We start from the raw sequence: 20,526 nt of genomic DNA on the forward strand, positions 1-20,526 counted from the left end.
CAAGGTTGAAAATGAGCTACTTTGAAGCTTGGTAGAGTATTCTGCATAACTCCCAACTTCAATGCAAGAGCATATTTTTTTTACTACTTTTGACATTCAAGGCATCCAATATTCCTCGCAGCACAGCCAGTATGCCCTGAGCAATGGTATCAATAATTTCCCTAAAAAAATCACTGTTAAATGCTGCCACAGTAACGTACATTTTTAACGCAGAGAGCATATTTTATTCCTATATTACTAACTCAAACCTGTTTGCATGAAAATTACAAGTGCACGGGAAACATTGCGCAAGAAAGGCGATATGGCTCGCGCGCATCGCAGCGCACGCTTACCGCGACATATCGAGCTTTGATTATACCTGATATGGCTGGTCAGGTCGCTTTTAAGATTAAAACTAACGTCGCAGGCATTAATTACAACTACTGGCGTTCAATCGTAACCGGTTGCCCAGTCATGTGATGCTCCAATGCGCGTCGGCTATGCCGTGCGCGCCGCAGCGTTTGACGCGTCGACCGTTTCTTTCTCAAGGCTAGCGAGCCCACAGTCAAAACAGAGCACTAACTAAGCGTGTAAACATCGCAAATCCGACTAAAAGTTCACTTCACGAACCGCTATCGCAAGCGCGCACACCGCGTCACCCTCCGGGGTCTGGCGACGGTAGAGTCACGCGCACCACGAAGCGTTCGATGGTTCGATGACCTCCGCCTTTCGAGCCACACAACTTCCCGTAATCTGGCTCGTTATCTCTGGCATTCCCATCGCGATAACGTCCGTGTTGAATACCACAGATTGAACAGAAACTCGGCCGAGCGAAGCGGCGAGAATGAACTCAATCCGCTCGCTACGCAGCTCAGGCGGCCGCCATCTTGCGTTGCGCCCGCGACATCCAATCAGGAGGGTCGACGTTCTGCGCCCCGACCGGAGGACCAATAGCGCTTCAGCATTTATTTCTAGCTTCGTTTGTGCGTTTGTGAATGAACGAAGATAAAAGAGACGAGCGGAACCGGAAAAACGATCGCTCGGCCGATCTAACCATATCAAAATGGCCGCGCCCGGTGGCACCGGTGCGGAGATAGAGCGCTCCGAAAATTGCCGTTTTTTCGCCCTTTTGCGCTGATAGTTTGTCACCGCGCCTGACAAAAGTATTTTTTTATGCCACTTTGCGACGCTTTTCAGCGTAAAAACTTTGCAGACGCACAGAATAGGAAACATAGAAGCCGAATATGCGGGTTTCAAAAAAACGATGTTTTGGTCATTTTTCCGAAGTTGAAAGCCGCGTCCCCCCTCAAAAACAGTGCCATGAAAACAGAACCAGAGCAGCTTTTTGCCCACCGTCATTGGCCAGATGCTGGTCCCAGTCGTAGAATCCGCCTCCGGAAGGGGCGGGGGTTCTGCGGTAGCGTTCAGCCCAGCGGAACAGGTCCCGGAGGGTCATGTAGCCGTGGCGGCCGGCAAAGACCCCTGACTCGCGCCGCCGCAGCTGCAGCTCTGTCATCACAGCCACCATCTTGGCACTGAGCGAGCGTGGCAGGGAGCAGCGCTTCTCCAGGATGCCCTCCAGCTCCTCCGAGGGGAGCTCCTCAAAGTGCAGCTCCAGGAAGCGGTTGCGAAAGGCACGGGACAGGGCCTGGGCAGGAGGAAAGACAGGGGGATGATTCAAGGTGGCGAGCACTGCTGAGGCGTCTTCCCAACTGTGAAGCGCCGTTTCTTGCAAAAAGAAAAAAAAAACACCACAGCCTCCATGTTCAAAGTAAACGCTGCCAATCCTAGCTTCCCAGCTGGCTTGCTGCCCCTCAGCACATAATGCCGCAAAAAGACTGCGATGGCTTCATCGCTGCGTTTCTACTGCCCCTTGCCGTAAGAAATCATCCTCAACAATAAACTAACGAAGCAAAATTAACCAATCAGCTCTGTCTTTATAAACAAGGATACCTTTGACCTAAAACACAACACCAGTTTTGAGTCTATCAATGATCCAGCTTCATGCTTACCATACAGCAAACTGATCCTTTTCGCAAATGACACATTTTTTGCAATCAACCCCACTCATTAATCAAACATGACGCTGATTCTGTACTGGCTGCATTTAGTGCAAAAGCTTGAAATTAATTCAGGCCACGTCACATCGTGCGGTTGTTAGCACCTGATGAATGCAAATTATAAAAAGCTAGGGCATTCTTGAAAATTTTTTGGGCATTAAAATCTCGAGCACAGTAATGAAACCTTAGCCATGCATGCTACGAGAGGGCAAGCCTTGCCGAGTCCAGGCTGCTATGGGACATGTTCTTGTGGGAGCTAGTGTGGCCCATCTGCCGAGATAGTTCTTCTGGAAACCTTCTGTGTCCCAAAACATGACGCTGTTTTCGCTTAATTCGATTAAATCAGCACCTCGGTGCTAGTGCTTCAACTGAGCCAGCTCTGGGATAAACTTAGTTCAGAGACTGGCTGTCCCAACAATGCCTCCCCCCATAATGTGGTCACCAAACGTGAATGCACACATTCCTGCCACATGGAAGGAGGCCAGTAGTTTGTGAAAGCGTGCTGACCTTGCGGCCCCCGTAGCGGCCTGGTGGGTTCTGGGTGGCGAAGAGCATGAAGTGCGGGTGGGCACGCACTACTTCCTGCGTCTCGGGCACAAACAGCTCCCGGTTGTCGTCAAGCACCTGCAAGCACAGTCAGTTTGGGTGCGTCAGTTATGCCAGCAACTGCACGTGCTCGCCGTCCCTTTCACGGTTACTATAGCAGCACCTCTTACAAGGTGCCGAAAAACATTGGAGACATCTTCAATCTTCAAAACATTGGAGATATCTTCTTCCTGTTTTGCCCCCCTGGTTTACCTGGATTCGAAATTAGGATTCCACCAACCAATATCTGATTCAACAACTGAACTTTTGCTTTGCTACCATTAGAAACTATTCGAGTTGGTTAAAAGTTTTTTTGTATGCACACACCTTTGCATGACAATAATGCAGAGTTCAAAGCATTTCTGTTGTACATAAAAAAGTCAAAGAACAATTCATCTCTCTCGCTGCTCCCTCATTTGTACCACCATTCAGACCAATTGTTGAAGTGATGTTAAAAGGTTTTTTCACACCCCCCTTTAGAGCAACTGTCCTGGTGGTTTTGTACCACCAGGACGGTTTACTCAGTCCAAAAGGGAGCAAAGGGAAGGGAGCGGAAAGAAAGCAGGTGATGTTAGTGTGAAGACTTGCTTAAGGGGGACACAACCTTGAAAAACTGGGAGGAAAAAAAAAAAAATGAGCGAGTGAGTGGCTGAGCCAAGCACCCAGACTGACCCGGTTGAGGGCCTCGAGGATCTCGGAGCAGGCCAGGTTGAGCTCGTCCAGAATGATCCAGTGGCCCTGGCGCATGGCCTCCACCAGCACCCCTTCCCGGAAGACCAGCCGCCCCGTGCCAGGCTCTGCTCCGTAGCTGCCGAGGTACTCCTGCAGTGGCAGGGTGGAGTATTAGGCACGCCTCTCGCGGCAACCCCGCCAAGGCACACCACACCAGACGCTAGACACGGCACCCACTGCCCCAACTCTCCACTGCACCCACCAAGCGGAATGAGCGAGCCTGGGTGTCATGAAAGCCCTCCCATCTAGTCTGTGCAGGCGTTATGCCCATGCTGTTTTCTGCCTCATTTGTTGATACTATCTCTGCCCCCCCTCTTTTGAGACTCTCACGCCCTCTTACCTGTCCTGCACAAGACTGCAGTCACAGGTGTTTACTTTCTACTTTTACATGTCACCTACAACGGGGGTTTCTGTCTTGGTACACTCCGTGTGGCATCAGGCACAGCTGAAGGAAGGGCTGAAAACGACCACCATGTGTACGTGTGTCTGCATTGCTACCCTTGCCCCCAGTGGGGGTGCACACGACTGGCCAGCATGGTTGGGGAATGAGCGGCCATAACCAGAGCAGGCGTGCAGAAATGTTGTGACTAAATGCAGCAAGTGAGGCTAAACGCCCATCAACAACAGCACCGACGTTTACGCTGGAAAACCGTGCGGCCAGAGCCAGCAGCAGCAGGCCACCCACCTCCAGGTCGGTGTGCTCGTGGTTGTTGAGGCGGACGCAGACGTGGCCCGTGCGGGCGGCCAGCCAGCGCACGAGGCTGGTCTTGCCCGCCGACGTCTCGCCCTGCAGGAGCACCGGGTGGCGCCCGCAGGCCGCAGCCCGGGCCAGGTCGCGCAGATTGCTGCGCACGGTGGCCGTCAGCACGTAGCCGGGGGGCTCGCGGGGCTCCAGGGGGCCCCGGGGCACCCAGTAGCCCTCCAGCTGCACTGCCTCAATGCCCGGGGGGGCCTGAGGGGCCCGGGGCACCTCCCGGGGGCCCAGCAGGGCCCCCCGGATGGTGGACTCCACCAGGGCATGTGAGGCCCGGTCCAGGGACGTCAAGAAGCTCAGGCAGAAGCCCTGTGGAAGAGAGCGCAACGCTCGTTACCCTGCTACCACTGGACCTACACTGCAGCCGGGCCATCCACACATGCCAGATTACTTGCCCGTGAATTGCACAGGTGGACTCCACAGGAAGCTGCAGTAAGCAGGCCCTCTCACTCACCACACATTTTCATGGATACCACGCATCGACGTGCTTACTGCCCCACTACGGCACATTTTGTCTGAGAGGAGCTCTTGGGCAGCCTGTAGGCCGCCCAAGCCTAGTAAAACAGCTCAAGCCCTGTGTAGCATAGAATCTCTGCCGTTACCTTTCACTACAACAAATGTCCAGGCTGGGCAGACCTGCACTAACGTGCACTGAGTGAGGACAAACTAACAGCCATAACAAGTACATGTTTAAGCACACACAGCACTGTACCATTGCTAAAGGAAAGAAAAAGCGGGAGGGAGGCATTCAAAGTCTTGAAAACTGCACTGTCTCTAGTATCATCAACTGGGCAATATTTTCCTTCTAAACAAATGAGCCAGCACAAATTACAATAAATAGATAAAAACGGCACAAAAGCCACCCAAACTGAGTGGATTGCTGTTGTCTTGAAAAAATTACGTTCAGCAAAATGGTGGCACCTCCGGTGGACACAATGCCAAGAAAAAATATCTACCAATGACATGACAAAAATTTTTCATTTTGACTCCCATTTTTTCGCTATGAGTGAGGGTATTGCAGGGGAGGCCTGTGCAACGCCATGAACTGTAGAATGAGAAGCTCATTAACCCTTTGAGGGTTTCTGTTGTATATGTACGGTGCAGTTTTCTGTCCCGCAAGGTCTTTGCAGTACGGGAACGACTTCGACCACCCGTTTGAAATTTCACGCCATAATGGTGACGTGTGTTCACTGGGAGGTGCTGCCACCTCTTAGGACTTGCAAGAAGCCCTTGAAATTTGATTGTGCTACCTTCTCGCGGAGATAAACAGAACTCCCTATCTTCAGCGCGTCACGCAGCCTGTGTCACCACCCTTTTGTGGTTTCAGTTTCGCTGCGTGGTCACAACGGAGGCATGCAAAACTTGATTTTTATCTTTTGTTTATCTATAATGGTGCTGCTCTTAGCTTGTTTATCACCGACACCCACAAGGTATTCTCACTCTTCCTGTTTACTGTTCCTGATATTTTTTTTACAATTTATTCACGACTTTACACATTGTGCACATTCAAAATCCCCAATAAAGTAATTTGACCATCTGGAAAATATTTTTTTTTTTCAAAAAAAGATTCAACCCTCAAAGGGTTTAAGGACCCCCTCAATGACCATGCCAGTGCCGTCATCCAGACTGTACGCAACAGCCCCGAGACACGTGCCCGTACGCACCTGGTAGAGGGAGTGTGGCCAGCTGTTGCAGGGGTCCGAGGCGGCGTGGCGCAGGGCGCGGCACAGGGTGCGCAGGCTGTAGTGCGGGCGGCTGCCCGTGCCGTCGGCCAGGCTCTCATGGGCGGCCCTGCGCAGGTCCAGGTACAGGGACACGCAGGCCTGCAGGGGCGCCGTGCCCCCCCCACCGCCCAGCAGGTACGCCCCGGCCACCAGCTCCAGGTCGCGGGCCTCCAGGGGCTCCTCCAGGTACACCTCCGTGAAGCTGCACAGGGGGAGGGGGGAAAGGAGGAGGGAGGGAGGACACCAGAGCTATTCTTTTAACAGCATAGCTGTTGTAAGTCAACTCTTTTCGTCCGTCTGCTGAAGGTACGTCGCACAGGGGTAGGAGCAGGTTCCCTGACCCACCAGCGGCCTCTACCAGTGCTGGCATCGCCGGCGATTCCCAGTCCCCCCGATAGAGGGTGCAGTGGTCTTGCAGGCACGGGCTCCTCTCATTCCCACTACGGGAGGGAGCCAAACGTTCATGTGGCTAAATTCATACTGCGTGGCTTCTACTTGCCTAGCAAGCACATTTATGCCAGATGCCAATAGGCACCTGTCCAGTAAGGGGTGGGCCAGGAAATCTCTTCCCGAGCACAAATTGCGCGCTGACACCTAGCGCCCGCCCTGTCAGTTTATTTTCAGCAAGGGTCCCTTTTGTATGACACTACCTAACAAATACACCTATGCATTCTAGCAATTCATCAGTCTCATCATCAGCTTCAGCTTTTACCACCCTCTGTTCTACTTCACGGGGCAACAAAAAGGCTTCCTGCGTGTCCTTAACCACGACGCTTTCGTCCTCTTCCTCTCCCTGGTGCACTTGTAAGAGTAACCCATTTCTGCGGTATTTTCTTCCCTCATTCGCCCCCAGGTGAAACCCATGTAGGGAGCATTCCAACCACAGATCTCTCCACAACAGCTTGTATGAAGTGAAGGGCCCACCGAGGGAGCCCCACTCACCGGCTCCGAATGCCAGCGGGGAGGTCCTTCTTGCCCACGTCTGTGGCTGGGTTCATGCACGCAAACAGCCGGAACTCGGGGTGCCTCTCCAGCGGCTCGTGGTCACTGGAAGAGGAGGAGTGCTCCAACTGTTCACCAAGGCCCAGCGCATCCCGACAAGGGGAACCATCAGTTCCAGTTGATAAGCAGAGGTAACCCACACAACTTCAGGCCCTCACAACTGCTACTGGTCGACCCCATACGACCCAGACACGCATACTTTCTCTTTGCTGTCAAAGTAAAAGAACTACTTTAGCACAACTTTCAGGCAATCCAACAATTCCTGCACACCTTACTGAAATAAAGCCATTATTGAAGGCAATTTGTTTCTACAGCAGTCACACAGCCAGTGTGACACTATTTTAGAACAATGTTTTTTTTAAGGAAATTGACAGGTAAAACAGAGCCAAGGCAGAACGGTTTCTGCTCACAGTGATTCTGCTGTCTGCTCTAACCAACTCTCTCCGTTTCAGAAGTTTTGTTGAGGAAAGTGTGAAGCATATTCCTTGGCTGGGTCCCCTAACCATCAGCCAACTTTCAGGGTTGTGGTCAGCAATCGATGATAAAAACCCCACCCAAAGGTCTTTTTCTGAAGTGCTAAATGCAGTTAGGCATCTAGCCTTATGGTAAAACAATGCATAATTGAAAGGAAAACAATGTGCACTACAGCCATACAGGGTTGCAGAGGGGGGGGGCGACACTTTGAAAGGAAATTAAAGTGGAGCTAAGCGAGGCGAAGAATGAGGGGGCAGGCTGCCTTTCACTCCTTCTTCATCATTAGCACAGCAGACACACTTGCCACGAGAGGGCGTTGCTCAAACACTAGGATCACCCGGCAGGACAAGGCGAAGCTACCACACTCCCTCCTGAGGGAAGAGAGCAGCCCGTAATGTGCACAAGGTGTCTATCCTCTGTCTATCTTTTAACATCACTTGTTTGGTGATTTCTCGGCAATACTCAAATAAAGGCAATCCACTTGATCACTTTTGATGTGTATAAAGAGGTCACGCAAGGATGGACGGTATGACATGTTACAAACACCTCCCGCCCTATGGTCGTGGCACAAGGGGCTGCAAGTGGTAGCCGTTTCTCTGGCACTTTTAAAACTTCCTTTTCCAGGAACGTATTTTTGCAAGAACACAAGGCAGATAAGTGTGCACACTTTATAACAAAATTCCAGAGAATCGGCAGGTGTGCTACTACATTAAAAGCGCTGGGGGCCTCACAAGCCCACGCAGTGAGACATGAAGAAGTGTCGCATGTTTGGCCGTCATGCTCCATTATCCCCGCCCCCCCTCTCCCCAAGGTAGCTTTGCTGGCCTGTGACAGCCGGGAGGTGTGGCGGGGCAGCAAGGAAGGAGAGGGAAGCAGAGTGCGCACCCCCTCTCAAAGAGCACGGGAGCGCTGCCGTCAAGGACGGGGGCCAGGCTCTCCAGGGCCTCTCCCTCGGCCAGGTTGATCTCGTCCAGCAGCACCCAGGAGCCCTCGTGCAGGGCCCGCACCAGGGCACCCTGCATGCCCACCAAAAAACACGGCCCACATTCAGGGCTCCACAGGCCTCTGGGCATGTTAGGGAACAAAAGCACTTCCACTGGAATGCAGCTGGAACACAACCACTACTGGCAGAAGGACAGCAGCACAGTTAGTCTCCCACGTGATGCTCTGCTATCATGCCCAAGGCCATAGGTTTCAACATTCACTGTAACAACTGCACTTCCACAAGCCTAATGTGAAACACCCCCAGTACCACCCCTGCAGATTATGAATGGTACTTAAAAAGTGTGGGTTTGTTCTTCTAAATTAAACATTTCAATTAAAAATGAATGCCACAGTGAAGATGGGAACGAAGACAAGCTACAAGACACTGCTCATCACACTCAATCACTGCCTTCCAGCTGTTTGTCCAGGGACCAAACTAAGCAACACATGTGGACTAAGAAATGTTAACATCCTGCTTCTGACAGTGCTTACACCCGCATAACAGAAAAAAAAAAAATCCTTGATCACAGCATTTCTCAATAGAATCTAACGAGAAAGCAAACAAGACACGTTTCATAACTGCCTGCCTACTAAGAACCAATTTCTGTCGTTGCTTGTTCAGTCACCAATTGACTAGCCCACCAGAGGGGCACACACCACCAAGACGTCCTTGGCATAAGAGCTGTCAAAACACAAAACACAGCATGCTCCCCCTTTTGCACCAGAGGTTGACCAACCAAAGGCAGCGCACCTCAACGAAGGCAAAGGTGAGCCGGTTCTCAGCCTGGCGCACTTGTTCCTCGGCCTTCTGCACCTGCTCGCCCAGTGCCTGCCAGCGCTCCAACTGGCCTGGGTCCTGGCCCGAGTCTGCAAGGCACACAAAAGTGCGACAAGATTGCCGTGGACTACATCGACAGGACAAGCCACAAGACGGCATGCATGAACGCGCACAGCTGGTGAGGGCAGTGAAATCATGTAGCCGGGTACGTCTAGGATACAGTAGCACGTGCTGTACCTGGTGCAGAACCAAGTAAGGAAAAAGGAAAGTCCCTGCACTGTGTCACCGCACCAAAAAAAGGGAAGGAGCAGGTGAACAAAAAGCTACCGACAGAAAAAATGTTTTTTGACCAGCACACTCTTCCTTTTGTAGTGTCTTTTCATTTCATCTTGTGACATGAAAGGCCAGCAATGAAAGCAAGACTGGGAAGGCAAGACATTACTTAATCATAAATACATAATCCCATACTTTGAAGTCTTGTCACTGCCGACTTCTGGCTGTGGGCCATCAGGCGGAACAGCTCACGCCAGCGACGTCCAGCAAAGCAGGTCTGCAACGAAGTCACACACAGTCAAGCACTTTCTTTGGTTATGAACCAATAATACATTTGGACCCACTGCAAAAGCTGCAATGTGCGCATAGATTTGTGATGCAGTGCAATGATAAAACTTTCACTCTGCCTGAAGTTACCTAAACTGTATTAGGAACCCTTGGAAGTACAGGCAGACAGCACATCACTGAGACCTGCAGCTAATTGGGCCCCACAGCGGTAAGTGGCCAAGGCTGAGCCAGCTGCCTGAAAGAGCTCCCTTTCCTATCCTGACGGCAACAAGGGTCGCAACAGCTGTACGCGGTCCGAGGTGCAGCCTGCATCCCGACGTGCAGTTACAGCACAATGGGCAGCAGAGGAGAAAGGGGGCACTCACGGTGATGTGGCAGAGGAACTTTGCGTTCTGTGCCTGGGAGAAGGTGGTGCTGAACAGTGCCTCAAACTGCTCCCGCAGGGGGGACAGGAGCAGCTTGACGTCGACCGGCTTGAAGCCGCCCAGCAGGTCGCTGCTGTCGCTCTGCTGGCTCATGTTCAGCACCACCAGGGGGTGGCCTGCGAGACAGGATTCATATCACCATCAACACCGCGCAGGAGGATTCTGGTTCGTGAGTTCAGACCAACTCCTCCGGCTTTTGTTAGAGAGTGTGTCTGTGGCTGCACCCGACCAGAAACTTTCCAATAAAAGAAAGGTCGCTCAGAATCAGTTGTGCACAGTGTGCTCCAAAATGTAGCAATGAAAACAGCTAGGGTGTCATTACAGCTGAACAGAATACCCCACTCCTGCGTTAACAACTTCTTGAACATGCTTTACAGGGCGCTGCAAGGAAGGGAGTGTGTGAGACTATCCGCGCAAGTCCAGAGACAATGAGCTTTTCAAGGCAAATGACCGCAAACTGCCGTATGCCACGAGTCGCACAGCCAACGAGAAGGCAGCTTCAAAGCGTCAGTGGCTAAGAAGAACCACAAAACCGTGACATTGAAGAAGATGCCCCATGCCCACCTGTCAGCTGAGCAAGGTGCTGAACGGCCGCCGTCTTGCCCACGCCCGTCTCGCCCACCAGCAGCACGGGCTCCTCGTTGGCCACTGCGGCTGCCAGCTGCTCCATCAACACCAGGGCGTGCCGCGTGCCAGCAAAAGTGGTGCTGCCCTTTGCAGCGTTCGACAGCCCACGCCCTGACCGGGCTTTTCGACAAGGTAACGAGACACGGCCCACCGTCACGGAGGAGGCTGCCTCCTTCACCTCAGGCTTGCTCGTGGTGCAGAGAAACACCGCCTGTGATAGGAAATAAGGACGAGTTAGCTTCAACCTTTTGTGGACACACCTCAGGGGTCTAAGATGCATACAGAGGAGGCTCTAAGGAGACACACGGGTCTTTCGGACCAAAGAATTGCCCAAAAAAGCATTTTTAGGTACGGTGTAGACCATTTATAATGTAATCGCTTAGAGTCTGGAACTGGATATAACGTGGGTTTTCCTACCAGTAGGCCCCCCATAGAACTCAATGCATAACCGCACCGCTAACAGTGTGGTTGCCTGAAGCACAATAGCATTTATGGTGCGGTTTTTTGGCGCGTCTGCTGATCGACCAGCACAGCTGGGGCATCGTTTTAAGGTCGAGAGAAAGAAAGAGAAAAAAGTAATCAGCCATGCGGCGCAGTGTGTGCTTTTTGTTCTTTTCTAACTTAGACATAAAAAAAAAAAAATAAACGCCCTTTCAGTAACATGTTTCGTTTGCACTCACGAGATAACCACAACTGCGCGTGCTTGACACACCTCAGAAGATAGCAAGCCCCCCGCATCCTCGGAAAGTTGTTTCTACAGAGATAAGCAGCCACCCTTTCCCTTCTTGAACAACTGGAGACAGTGAGTCACGACGATGGCGGTTTCCATTGCCTGTACGTTGTGCTGATAAGCAACCACCATCGGCATCGCGAACACAAAAATCTCGCTTGCGTTCTTATCATGCTGTCCCGCGGCATCCATTCATAGACGCTAAAAAAGGCAGCTGCGCTCCCTCAAAACACAAACAGACAGTGCCGGCTCACTCTCCTTCCCTGCCGCACCTCACCAGGATCCCCCGTTTTGACAGCCCCCCCCCCCCATGTCAATGAGGAACAGGGTGACTAGATGCTGTTTCTTACAGAATGCAGCATTGTTGTAATTCCGGCCATCTTTGCTTGGAGCAGCCTTGCGAGCCCCGTAAGAGAGAGAGAGCAGAGCCCACCCACCTCGGACTTGGTGAGCCCGAGCAGGCCCCCGCACTGCTGGGCCAGGGCCTCCCTCTTGGCCGGGTCCCGGACGCTCTGGCAGAGGCAGTCCATGGCGTCCTGGAAGGCGCTCTCGGCCGCCTGCCGCCCGCCTTCCAGGGAGAAGCCCCGCAGGGTCAGCCGGCGGCACAGCTTCACCAGGTCCCTGCAGGAGGGGAGGGGGCGCAGGAGGAGGCAGCTACGGGACACGCAGGACAACAGCAGGAGATGCCTCTTCAATCAACTCCCACAGCGGTCAGTGGACCCATTACTGCCCGCTGTCCACATAGGTGCCTGTGCTTTTGCCAGCTCGGCTGTCTTATGGCCCAGTCGGTCGTGCCCTCCACCCTCTCTTTTCCGGGATCTATGACCCCAGAGGCCACCAGCAGAAGAGAGAAACCATAGGCCGGCAGGCCTACATGCCATGCAACACAACTAGGCCTAACTGCCCCCAAGAGGGATTGCACCAGCAAGAAAGCACTGTCCGCCAGGGCCTTACCGACATACACGAGGATGTTCTTTCCGTAGCAGCGCTAGCTGAGCTCCAATGAAACCAGAGCAACCGCAACAACTGCCTTCCACCAACCTCTGTGAGATGGTGCGCCGCACTGGTGAGCCGGGTTCCCGCAGGCAGAAGAGCATGTCCAGCAGACGCCCTGCCATGGGCTCCAGCTGAGGCCAGTAATGGACGATCATCTGCAGGGAAGCATTGGAACCGCAATATTAACTCACGAACAGGCATCATGCGCTCTTTTGCCTCGCATCTGCAAAGCCCTGTGGGAACCACAGAAGCCCACAATACTCCCCATTCCCCAAGGCATGCTACAAAGGCACAAGACGGAGGTTCCTACAACCTTCCCTTCCAACAACCACATTCCTTTTGCTGTGGCAGTGCTTGTCCCCTCCCAAGTGACCCGTCCAAGCAGTGGGTGGTTGGCCCAGTATTGAAAACAGGGGAGACACCCCCTTCGACTCCAGCCAACAACCAGAGCAGAGGCAGGTAATTTTTCTCCCACTCGGACTGCCTTTCGTCCCACTTTCCCAGCCTGGCCAGTTTGCCTTGCTCAGTGAACCCTCAACATGCCCAGGCAGCTTTATTCGGAGCACAATAAATGTTCCCGTTGGCTATTACTGTGTCTGGTGTGTTCCTGGCTCTGCTCCACACCGGTGCCAGCTAGTAGCCATACGGTGCCATCCATTGTGGCCTAGGCTGGAGAGTCGGGCTAGGCTGGAATCTGAACCCAGCCACGACAAACCTCACCTAAACGTGACAGTCCCGTGACTTTTTACACAGCTCTCGAAACCAGTACTGTCTACCAGAGATAAAGAGAGCCAAATAGCCCAGACAATGGGCGGAAAGAAAAATTTGGAATGAAAATGATACAGGTAGCCTTTCTTGTATGACATGGTTTCTCAAAGTGGGTTCCGCGGAACCTAGGGGTTCCACAGGCCCCTCCTCAGGGTTCCGCGAGCCACTGATAAATTTTCCCTGTTTCCGCAGTCGCAAAGTCTTATATGGTAAACTTGAGGTGCGGTCGATCTAAGGAACCTCCATTACTCACGCCCGAGTGTCAGTAAGCACATCTCGGCACATAACAGAAATGCGCGAGCTGCGCAATAAATCTCGTTAGCAGCTTGTAGCCAGCCCGACTCCGAAAACGGGCCACGTGGTTAAACTATTGCACTTGTATATCGGCCTTATATTACCCCCATGCGGATCTCTCCTGTTTGGAGATAGGTGCCGCTAGCGTACGCATTCGCGTAAAGTCGACGGGAAAAAAAACGAGACCCTTGCTTGCTTTTGAATTTACTGCACGTTAATGTAGCATGAACGGAATGAAAAATGGCGAGAGGGGGGGGGGTTGCTTGGCACTTAACGGCACTTAGCAGGGTTCCCTGGGACCAACATGCTTGAGAACCCCTGTTGTATGATATTCTTGAATTCACAGTGCAAACAACATACAAGGATGACAGGGAAAGTGAGAAGCACAGTACCTGTGTGTCTCGCTCTCCCTGTTGTCCTTTTATGTTTTTTACCAACTAGCCCAAGCATCAACGTCGACCAATTAACTTTCTTGTTCACTTGTCCAAAGGTTTTGAGCTATTTGTGGGCAGTGCAGAACTGCTCTGGCAATAGAAATTCTGCGAGTTAATAAGATGCGGAGCTGGCCAGGAGCATCTCTAGGCAGTCCAAAATGACAACTAAAAGAGACTTATGATGGAACGAAACAAGACCAATGGGTTGTAGACTGATTGTGTAAAATCCCAAAGCAGAGATAACGTCACAGCAAAGCCCACCCACAATGCCAGCCATTCACAAGGTCAACAAAAATCAATGCAAGGTTGCCCAGGCTTCTGAATACGACTCAGTGCTGGTGCCACACCTCTTTCTGCTTAGTGGTGCAACCCTCCCTCACATGGTGGCACCCACGAAAAGGTGTGTGCTGAGCATGCCGACTGCTCCACGACAGTAGGCCGAGTTAAGGGGAGGTACTTTATCCCATGGAGGTAAACCCAGGGAGCCCACCTCGTAGAGCTCGGCGCGCGAAGGGTGCTGCAGGTAGACATTGGTCCAGAGGGCCTCGGTGGCCAGGGTGACAAGGTGGCCCGCCTCCCGGTGGGTGGCCACCAGCTGGAAGCCCGCGGCCCGGGGGAGCAGCCCCGGCACGCTGCCTGACTGCAGCACGGCCAGCAGCAGGCTGGACACATCGGGGGAGGCTCGCTCCAGGTCTTCCAGCAGCAGCCAGCAGCCCTGCTCAAGGGGGAACGCGGTGTGGCACTTTGTCTTGGTGGCAGGCTTAACAGCCACAGGATTGCCCATATGGGGAGAGGACGTACCAGCCGCAGGGCGCGGGCGAGGGGCCCTTCCCGCCAGGCGAACTGTCCGGCCACCTGGGAGCAGACGTAGCCCCCCACGAGGGTGTGCACGTCTACCTGGTCGCCCAGCTGCACGGTGACCAGGGGCTGGCGCAGCCGGTGGGCCAGCCAGCGCACCAGGCTGCTCTTGCCCGCACCCACGGGGCCCCGCAGCAGGCACGGCCGCCCGCGGGCCACGCACTCACACAGGCACCGCAGGGCCCGCTCCGACGAGGGCGCCCACCAGTCCGGCTGCAACGGAGGGAGGAGGGGGGGAAGAACGCGGCCCACTCAGGCTCTGCCGCAACGTCTCTCCTTTGTTTTTAGCTAACCAGCAGATGGAAACACGAGCAGTGCAGAGGCACTATTGATCCTTCTACAAACAATGCAAGAAGACCCTCTTTAAAAAAAAAAACTGTTTCCCCCCATCAAGGCCACTCTGCAGTCCACCTTTTGTGTGAGGACCGCCACCCTCAACAGATGTGGGATGAAGGTGTGAGGGTGGTGCCAAAGAGCACAGAGAGAGGGTGCCACACGATCATCATCATTGGGACTAAGAGAAGAGGGACGGGAGTGGAATGTGAGGGATGTCAGGGTGAGGGTGGACGGAATAAACAGTAGTCGAACGGATGTCCCTGTGACAGCTGAGAGTTGAAACATGACAAAAAAAAAATAATTAATTCAGTAGCAGAAATATCTGCCATGCATTTCCAGAAACGGGGAAATTTCCAATAAATGTGCACGTGGCAAAGGCTTGATGAAAGTAAAACCTTTCACCCTCTCGCAAACTGGCATCATGAGTTAGTTCTCGAGAAAATAGAAAGTGCCACCATCCCACAGATACGGATGCAGAAGCTACTTCTTCAGACAAAACATGGCTGCATATCTGCTTGCTTTACTGCAACTGTCATCGAAAGACGATAGTTGTCTGCAGCCCCTGCCATGTAACTCCTTTTCCCAATCTTGGCTTCAACCCCTTGCTCCTTTTGGGATGAACTGAATCAAGGTTTGTTCAATGCAATTCAGTTTTCCTGGCTTCGCACTGCTCGCACACGGTCAGTTGGGGCAGTCCACACCTTTTTCGTTATCTTACATTTCTTGTTCTGCCTGGAACAGCATGCGCTGGAGTTCTATTCTTTTTGTGCTTGCTTTCATCTCGCACGTGCTGGGGCCTTTCTGCACCTCTTTGTGACACATCATTTCATCACTTTCTATCAAAAATCAAGCCCAAATGTATAGTCAAACACGCACATATCGAACCCGGATATATCGAATTATCATCTATACCAAACAGTGCAGGCATTGCAGTAAAAATCCTATGGAAAAGTATAGCGCTGTTGTATGTGTGTATCCAACTCCCCATCACGGACGCATCCGATATATTGAATACCGCAACACAAGTGCCCCTGCAAGTGCACTTCTCCTGATAGCATAAAGGAGGTGATGATGATGATGATGATTTCTCACAGCCACTGCTGTGCTTGATGAGCAGGAGGCAGCGTCAGCGGCATCGCGTCGCTTCGATGGCCTTCAACACCTGCTCGCCCGCTAGGATAGCGAGAAGGCGGAGAGTGATTGGGTGTGAAAGGCAATAAAAGGAAGAGGGGAAACCGACCCGAGGCGCTCAGTTTGTGCTTGAGCTTAAGCTGCTATTAGTGATGGCTCGCACAGGGAGACCGATGTTGCATGGTGCATGTTTCTTTTGCCTGCGGCACGCATTTTGGAGCGACAAAGGTAGGCATTGTTCGACGGGTACAGGCCGGTGAAAAGATATCAGTTGCAGAGGTATTCAAAATTCCTCTTCGTATTTTTCAGTGTGATACCAAGCACCAAACCTGACATACAGGCAAAAGCAGCACGGCTCGGCCTGGCCCAGCCCAGCCGTTCCGGAGCATGTCGTGTGCCAAGTGGCTTCACTGAGTGTGGCTCCAGGCGGGAGGTGTTCGGATACCGAAGGCGACGGCACTGAGAGCCTTGAGAGTGAATTTAGAGAGCTGTCAGCAATTCCATGCACCATTTCAGATGACACAACAGCACATGAGTTCGTAAGTGCTGACGATGACATGCAGGCTGTGGCTGACATCACCAATGCCGAAGATGTGGACACTACTAGCGGCTCTGACGACCCAACCGCCTACTGCAGCCGAGCTTGTGTCAGCGTTATTCGCCATTGTTGACAGCGCCGGATTTTCTCATTTGTACCACTTTCATAGGCTTGAAGACAGCTGGGTGAACTTTACGACAAAGAAGACGAAGCAAGCGAAGCCCACATACCTTTTTCAACTTAGTGACGCAGAAGATGAAGCAAGTGAAGCGCATACTTTTTTCATGCTGAATAAAGTGCGGTGGTCGTCGTGCTGGGGTTCAATTTTCCGTGCTTTGAGGAACAAATTAGTAGGTTACCACTTGTCACAATCTCGGAAAGCTCTCATTGATGTGCGGCGTTATCAGATAATCTTCAGATAGGCGTATTTTATATTTTGAATTATCAATGTATCATCAAACTATTTTGCCATACCCTTGGAGTTCAATATATCCAAGTTCAACTGCATTACTAACTAAAAGAATGCATGGACTAGTGGTTAATTAAGTACTTACACTTTGCTCCTAACGTGCTTGAGGTTTTCGTTGCACTAAATGTTGCAAACATGTATGACCAATGCCAGTAACTTCGGGGGGTCTCGAGTGGTTCTGCCTATATAAGCTACTTCTGATAAATTGTTTGAAGTTTCGACCGAAAGGCTGAATTGGGAGACACACAGACAGACAGACCACAACTCTAGCATTTGAGTAGCCCAAGAAAGACCACTTTTAGAACGTGCTTTTTATTGGATTGCAAACTAAACACGGCCTGTCACTAACCTCAAAGCTTAACTAACAGGCCACAACATGAAGGCTTCATGAAAAATCTGCAAGCGCAAGCAAGTGGTTCAGACAGGAACACTCTGTAAAGCATTCGCAAGAGCGTTGCAACGCCCCAGATCCCTAGCAGGGGGATTCACACATTGGCCATGTTCCCTGGCCGCCAGTCAGACTCACGTGGGGGGCGTCTTGGACCTTCCCCGTGGCTGGCCTCTGGGGCAGCAGGAGTCCCGCAACGCAGGTGACGTCTGAACTCAGGTCTGAAATGGCCAGGTGTCGACTGGGGCTGGAGGTGGTGGGGGGCCACACTGGGGGTCGCAGGGTGCCCAGAGCCGCCTCCGTGGACAACCTGCATGGACAACGCAGCGCAAGTGCGGCGCCGTCACTTCTGGTTCGGACCGAGCTTCCCCGCTCGTTGCTTAGTTAAACCTAGAGGTGTGCGAAGATTTAAAGCTCAAATACTTCACAAACAGTGTTTTCTATTCGACTCACAGCACAGAATTACTGTTTGAAGTATTCAAATATTCAAACCTCACGGATAACAGAGCACTTGAAGTTGGCTCTGGCTCACAACATGTAAACTTCCAAACTTTATGGCATAGACTGCCCTTTTGGGTTGATGCCAAGGCTATGCAATAGAGCCTGACACGTGCAAGCTCTGCGCAAAACAAGTGTGCACCAACTCCGGTGTATGTTAGCTAAGGTAGAACGCTCCCTGAGTAAAACTTGTAAGCCAAGCCCAACCGAAGTTGCTTGAATATATATCAGCATGAGTGAGGAATCAGGAATTATTGCATATTAGCCACTAGCCCACTCAGCCTTTTTTCAATGACTGGTGGTACCAGTCAAACATACTTCCCCAATTCACAGCATGTTGATCAACCTAGTTTCCTTCAATGTATACAACAATTTTTTCCCCCACATCTTTGCAATCTTGTCCTGCCGTTTTATTTTTCATGCCATTTCCTCACTAAAATTAGCAGACATGAACGCTCAGATGTATTAAGTCCTGACTGCATTGTTTTGTAGCTATGTTTAAAAGCTTCAGACACACTAAAGCGGAGATATTTGCATTAATAAATATTCAATTCGATTCGCAGTCACCCTTCAATATCTGTGCTCAATTAACAGTCCCAAATTTAATATTCCCACACCTCCAGTTATAACCCAACATTGCAGAGTAAACTCACACAACTTCTAGTTCTAACAAGCTAACTTGAAACAAGCTAACTTGAAGTGCAAGCCTTGCCATGACCGCACAGATAGAGTGGCACTTCTACATAATGGCATTGTCGTGCCTTGTGGCTATTAATTTTCTCCCGTTCCAAATCATGCAGCCAGATCTATAAAAAGCGCTTGCTCACAGATGCCTAAGAAGTGTGGCGTGCTTACCGGAGATCCATCAGCAGAATCTGCTCGGGAGGCAGCAACTGCCGGAGCAGCGCTCGCTGGCCAGGCTCATCCAGGGACAGAAGCAAGGTCAGGCACTGCACGGTGTACCTGAAACGGGGTTTTGAATGGCAGTCACAAGGGGACAGTAAAAATGACCCCCACAACACTTTATTTCAAGTAGTTTTCGGGCACAGTGGCTGTTTTTCGTGACACGCAGAGACAGACGCAAAAAGAACGATCGAGATAAGTAAACAAATTGTTTACATGCTCACGAGTTATAATAGCGCAACCATGGTAATGACCATGGTTGCACTTTCGCTCCTAAATTTAAAAAAGGAATACCCTTTTGATTTCTGCACCGATGTTCATCCTCCCTTTTGCATGTATCTCTGCATGACACGAAAAACAGACGTAGTGCCTGAAAAGTTAAAAAAAAAAAAAAAGGAAGCGTTTCAGGGGTCTCTTAATGCAGCCTGAAACAGCATACTTTTGCTACTGCACTAGTTCTCAGGCTTTTACACATTCAAGCAAAGTGCAGCATTTTTCGTGCGATTGTCCAAACAGGAAGAGGATACTTTGATGTTAGCCACCTTCTAGCTCTCCTGCACCAAGGCACTTAAAATTATTGCTTTGGCTTGCGTGGCATTCTGTCTCCATGTACAGCATTCGTGCGACCAAATGGTACAATTATGTGGTTTTTAAGCGGCCAAACCCAGAAAATGGAAGCAAATACACTAAAAAAAGTGTTTGTTTTATTTTTTGCAATTGTCCACACAGTTCCAAATATGACAACGTTCCCTGTCATAGCGAAGTGCAGTGATATGAGGGAGGGATTGCATCTAGACAAAAGAAGGGGGGGGGGATAGACTGAGAAATTAGAGGGTGCTAATTCGCCCATTATTTATTTGCCTCCTTCAATTGAGGGCCATTTCTTTATTATTTTTAAATATTTTGGTTACACCTGACAAGGGGGAAAGTACAGAGTAAACATTACCCCCTTTCCCCAACTGAAATGGCATAAAACTTAAGATTCCATGAAGACGAAAATACAAGTTTGGTTTTTCGAAAGATTTGGTGTTTTATAGTGCCCCCACACTTATCCGGCAGCAAACGATGCTTTATTCACCGAGAAATTAAACATTTGAAACCAAAATTTAAAGTCTCCCGCTAAATTGTGTTTCATGACGTCAGTGAGGACGTGTTCTGGGAAGTTATGTGAAATGGAAGCTAGTATGTTGACTGAGGCTGCTGCAAATGGCAAAAGGTGTCTTTTGTTTACTTTTCCGTTTTCACAGGTGGCAACACAATACCGCTCAGACTAGTAATTTTAGGGACCTTAGCTCAGAGACTGCTGCCCACACTTGCTCTGTCTTTGACTGGATTTGTACGTGGCTTACTTTTGTTATGGTTGAAAGAAATCGCTTGCAAAAGGTTGGACATGCTCGACAAACAGGCTCACGTAAGGGGCAATGTCGCTTATCCCAGTTGGCCAGTGGTGTGGCAGGGACAAGCACAATGTGCCCGACGGCTGTACCGCTTCCGCCAG

The 20,526-nt window shown here is 51.2% G+C and overlaps 1 protein-coding gene across 1 annotated transcript in view; it reads right to left on the reverse strand.

The window, feature by feature from the left end:
* LOC144151862 (midasin) overlaps window positions 1–20,526 on the reverse strand; it is a 142,035-nt gene that overhangs the window by 115,746 nt on the left and 5,763 nt on the right. Inside the window, exons 3-19 of the mRNA XM_077683018.1 lie at window positions 18,981–19,088; window positions 17,766–17,937; window positions 14,709–14,978; window positions 14,398–14,622; window positions 12,457–12,566; window positions 11,853–12,036; window positions 10,623–10,896; window positions 9,999–10,174; window positions 9,541–9,622; window positions 9,046–9,161; window positions 8,196–8,326; window positions 6,777–6,881; window positions 5,775–6,036; window positions 4,042–4,419; window positions 3,297–3,446; window positions 2,547–2,663; window positions 1,333–1,627 (exon numbers count right to left, since the gene is read on the reverse strand). Coding sequence (XP_077539144.1) covers window positions 1,333–1,627; window positions 2,547–2,663; window positions 3,297–3,446; window positions 4,042–4,419; window positions 5,775–6,036; window positions 6,777–6,881; window positions 8,196–8,326; window positions 9,046–9,161; window positions 9,541–9,622; window positions 9,999–10,174; window positions 10,623–10,896; window positions 11,853–12,036; window positions 12,457–12,566; window positions 14,398–14,622; window positions 14,709–14,978; window positions 17,766–17,937; window positions 18,981–19,088 — 3,155 coding nt within the window. The remainder of the gene's footprint in view (window positions 1–1,332; window positions 1,628–2,546; window positions 2,664–3,296; window positions 3,447–4,041; window positions 4,420–5,774; window positions 6,037–6,776; window positions 6,882–8,195; window positions 8,327–9,045; window positions 9,162–9,540; window positions 9,623–9,998; window positions 10,175–10,622; window positions 10,897–11,852; window positions 12,037–12,456; window positions 12,567–14,397; window positions 14,623–14,708; window positions 14,979–17,765; window positions 17,938–18,980; window positions 19,089–20,526) is intronic.

Source organism: Haemaphysalis longicornis, unplaced genomic scaffold (assembly GCF_048455015.1).
Source record: "Haemaphysalis longicornis isolate Haplotype H1 unplaced genomic scaffold, Haemaphysalis longicornis Haplotype H1 scaffold_9, whole genome shotgun sequence".
NCBI lineage: Eukaryota > Metazoa > Arthropoda > Arachnida > Ixodida > Ixodidae > Haemaphysalis > Haemaphysalis longicornis.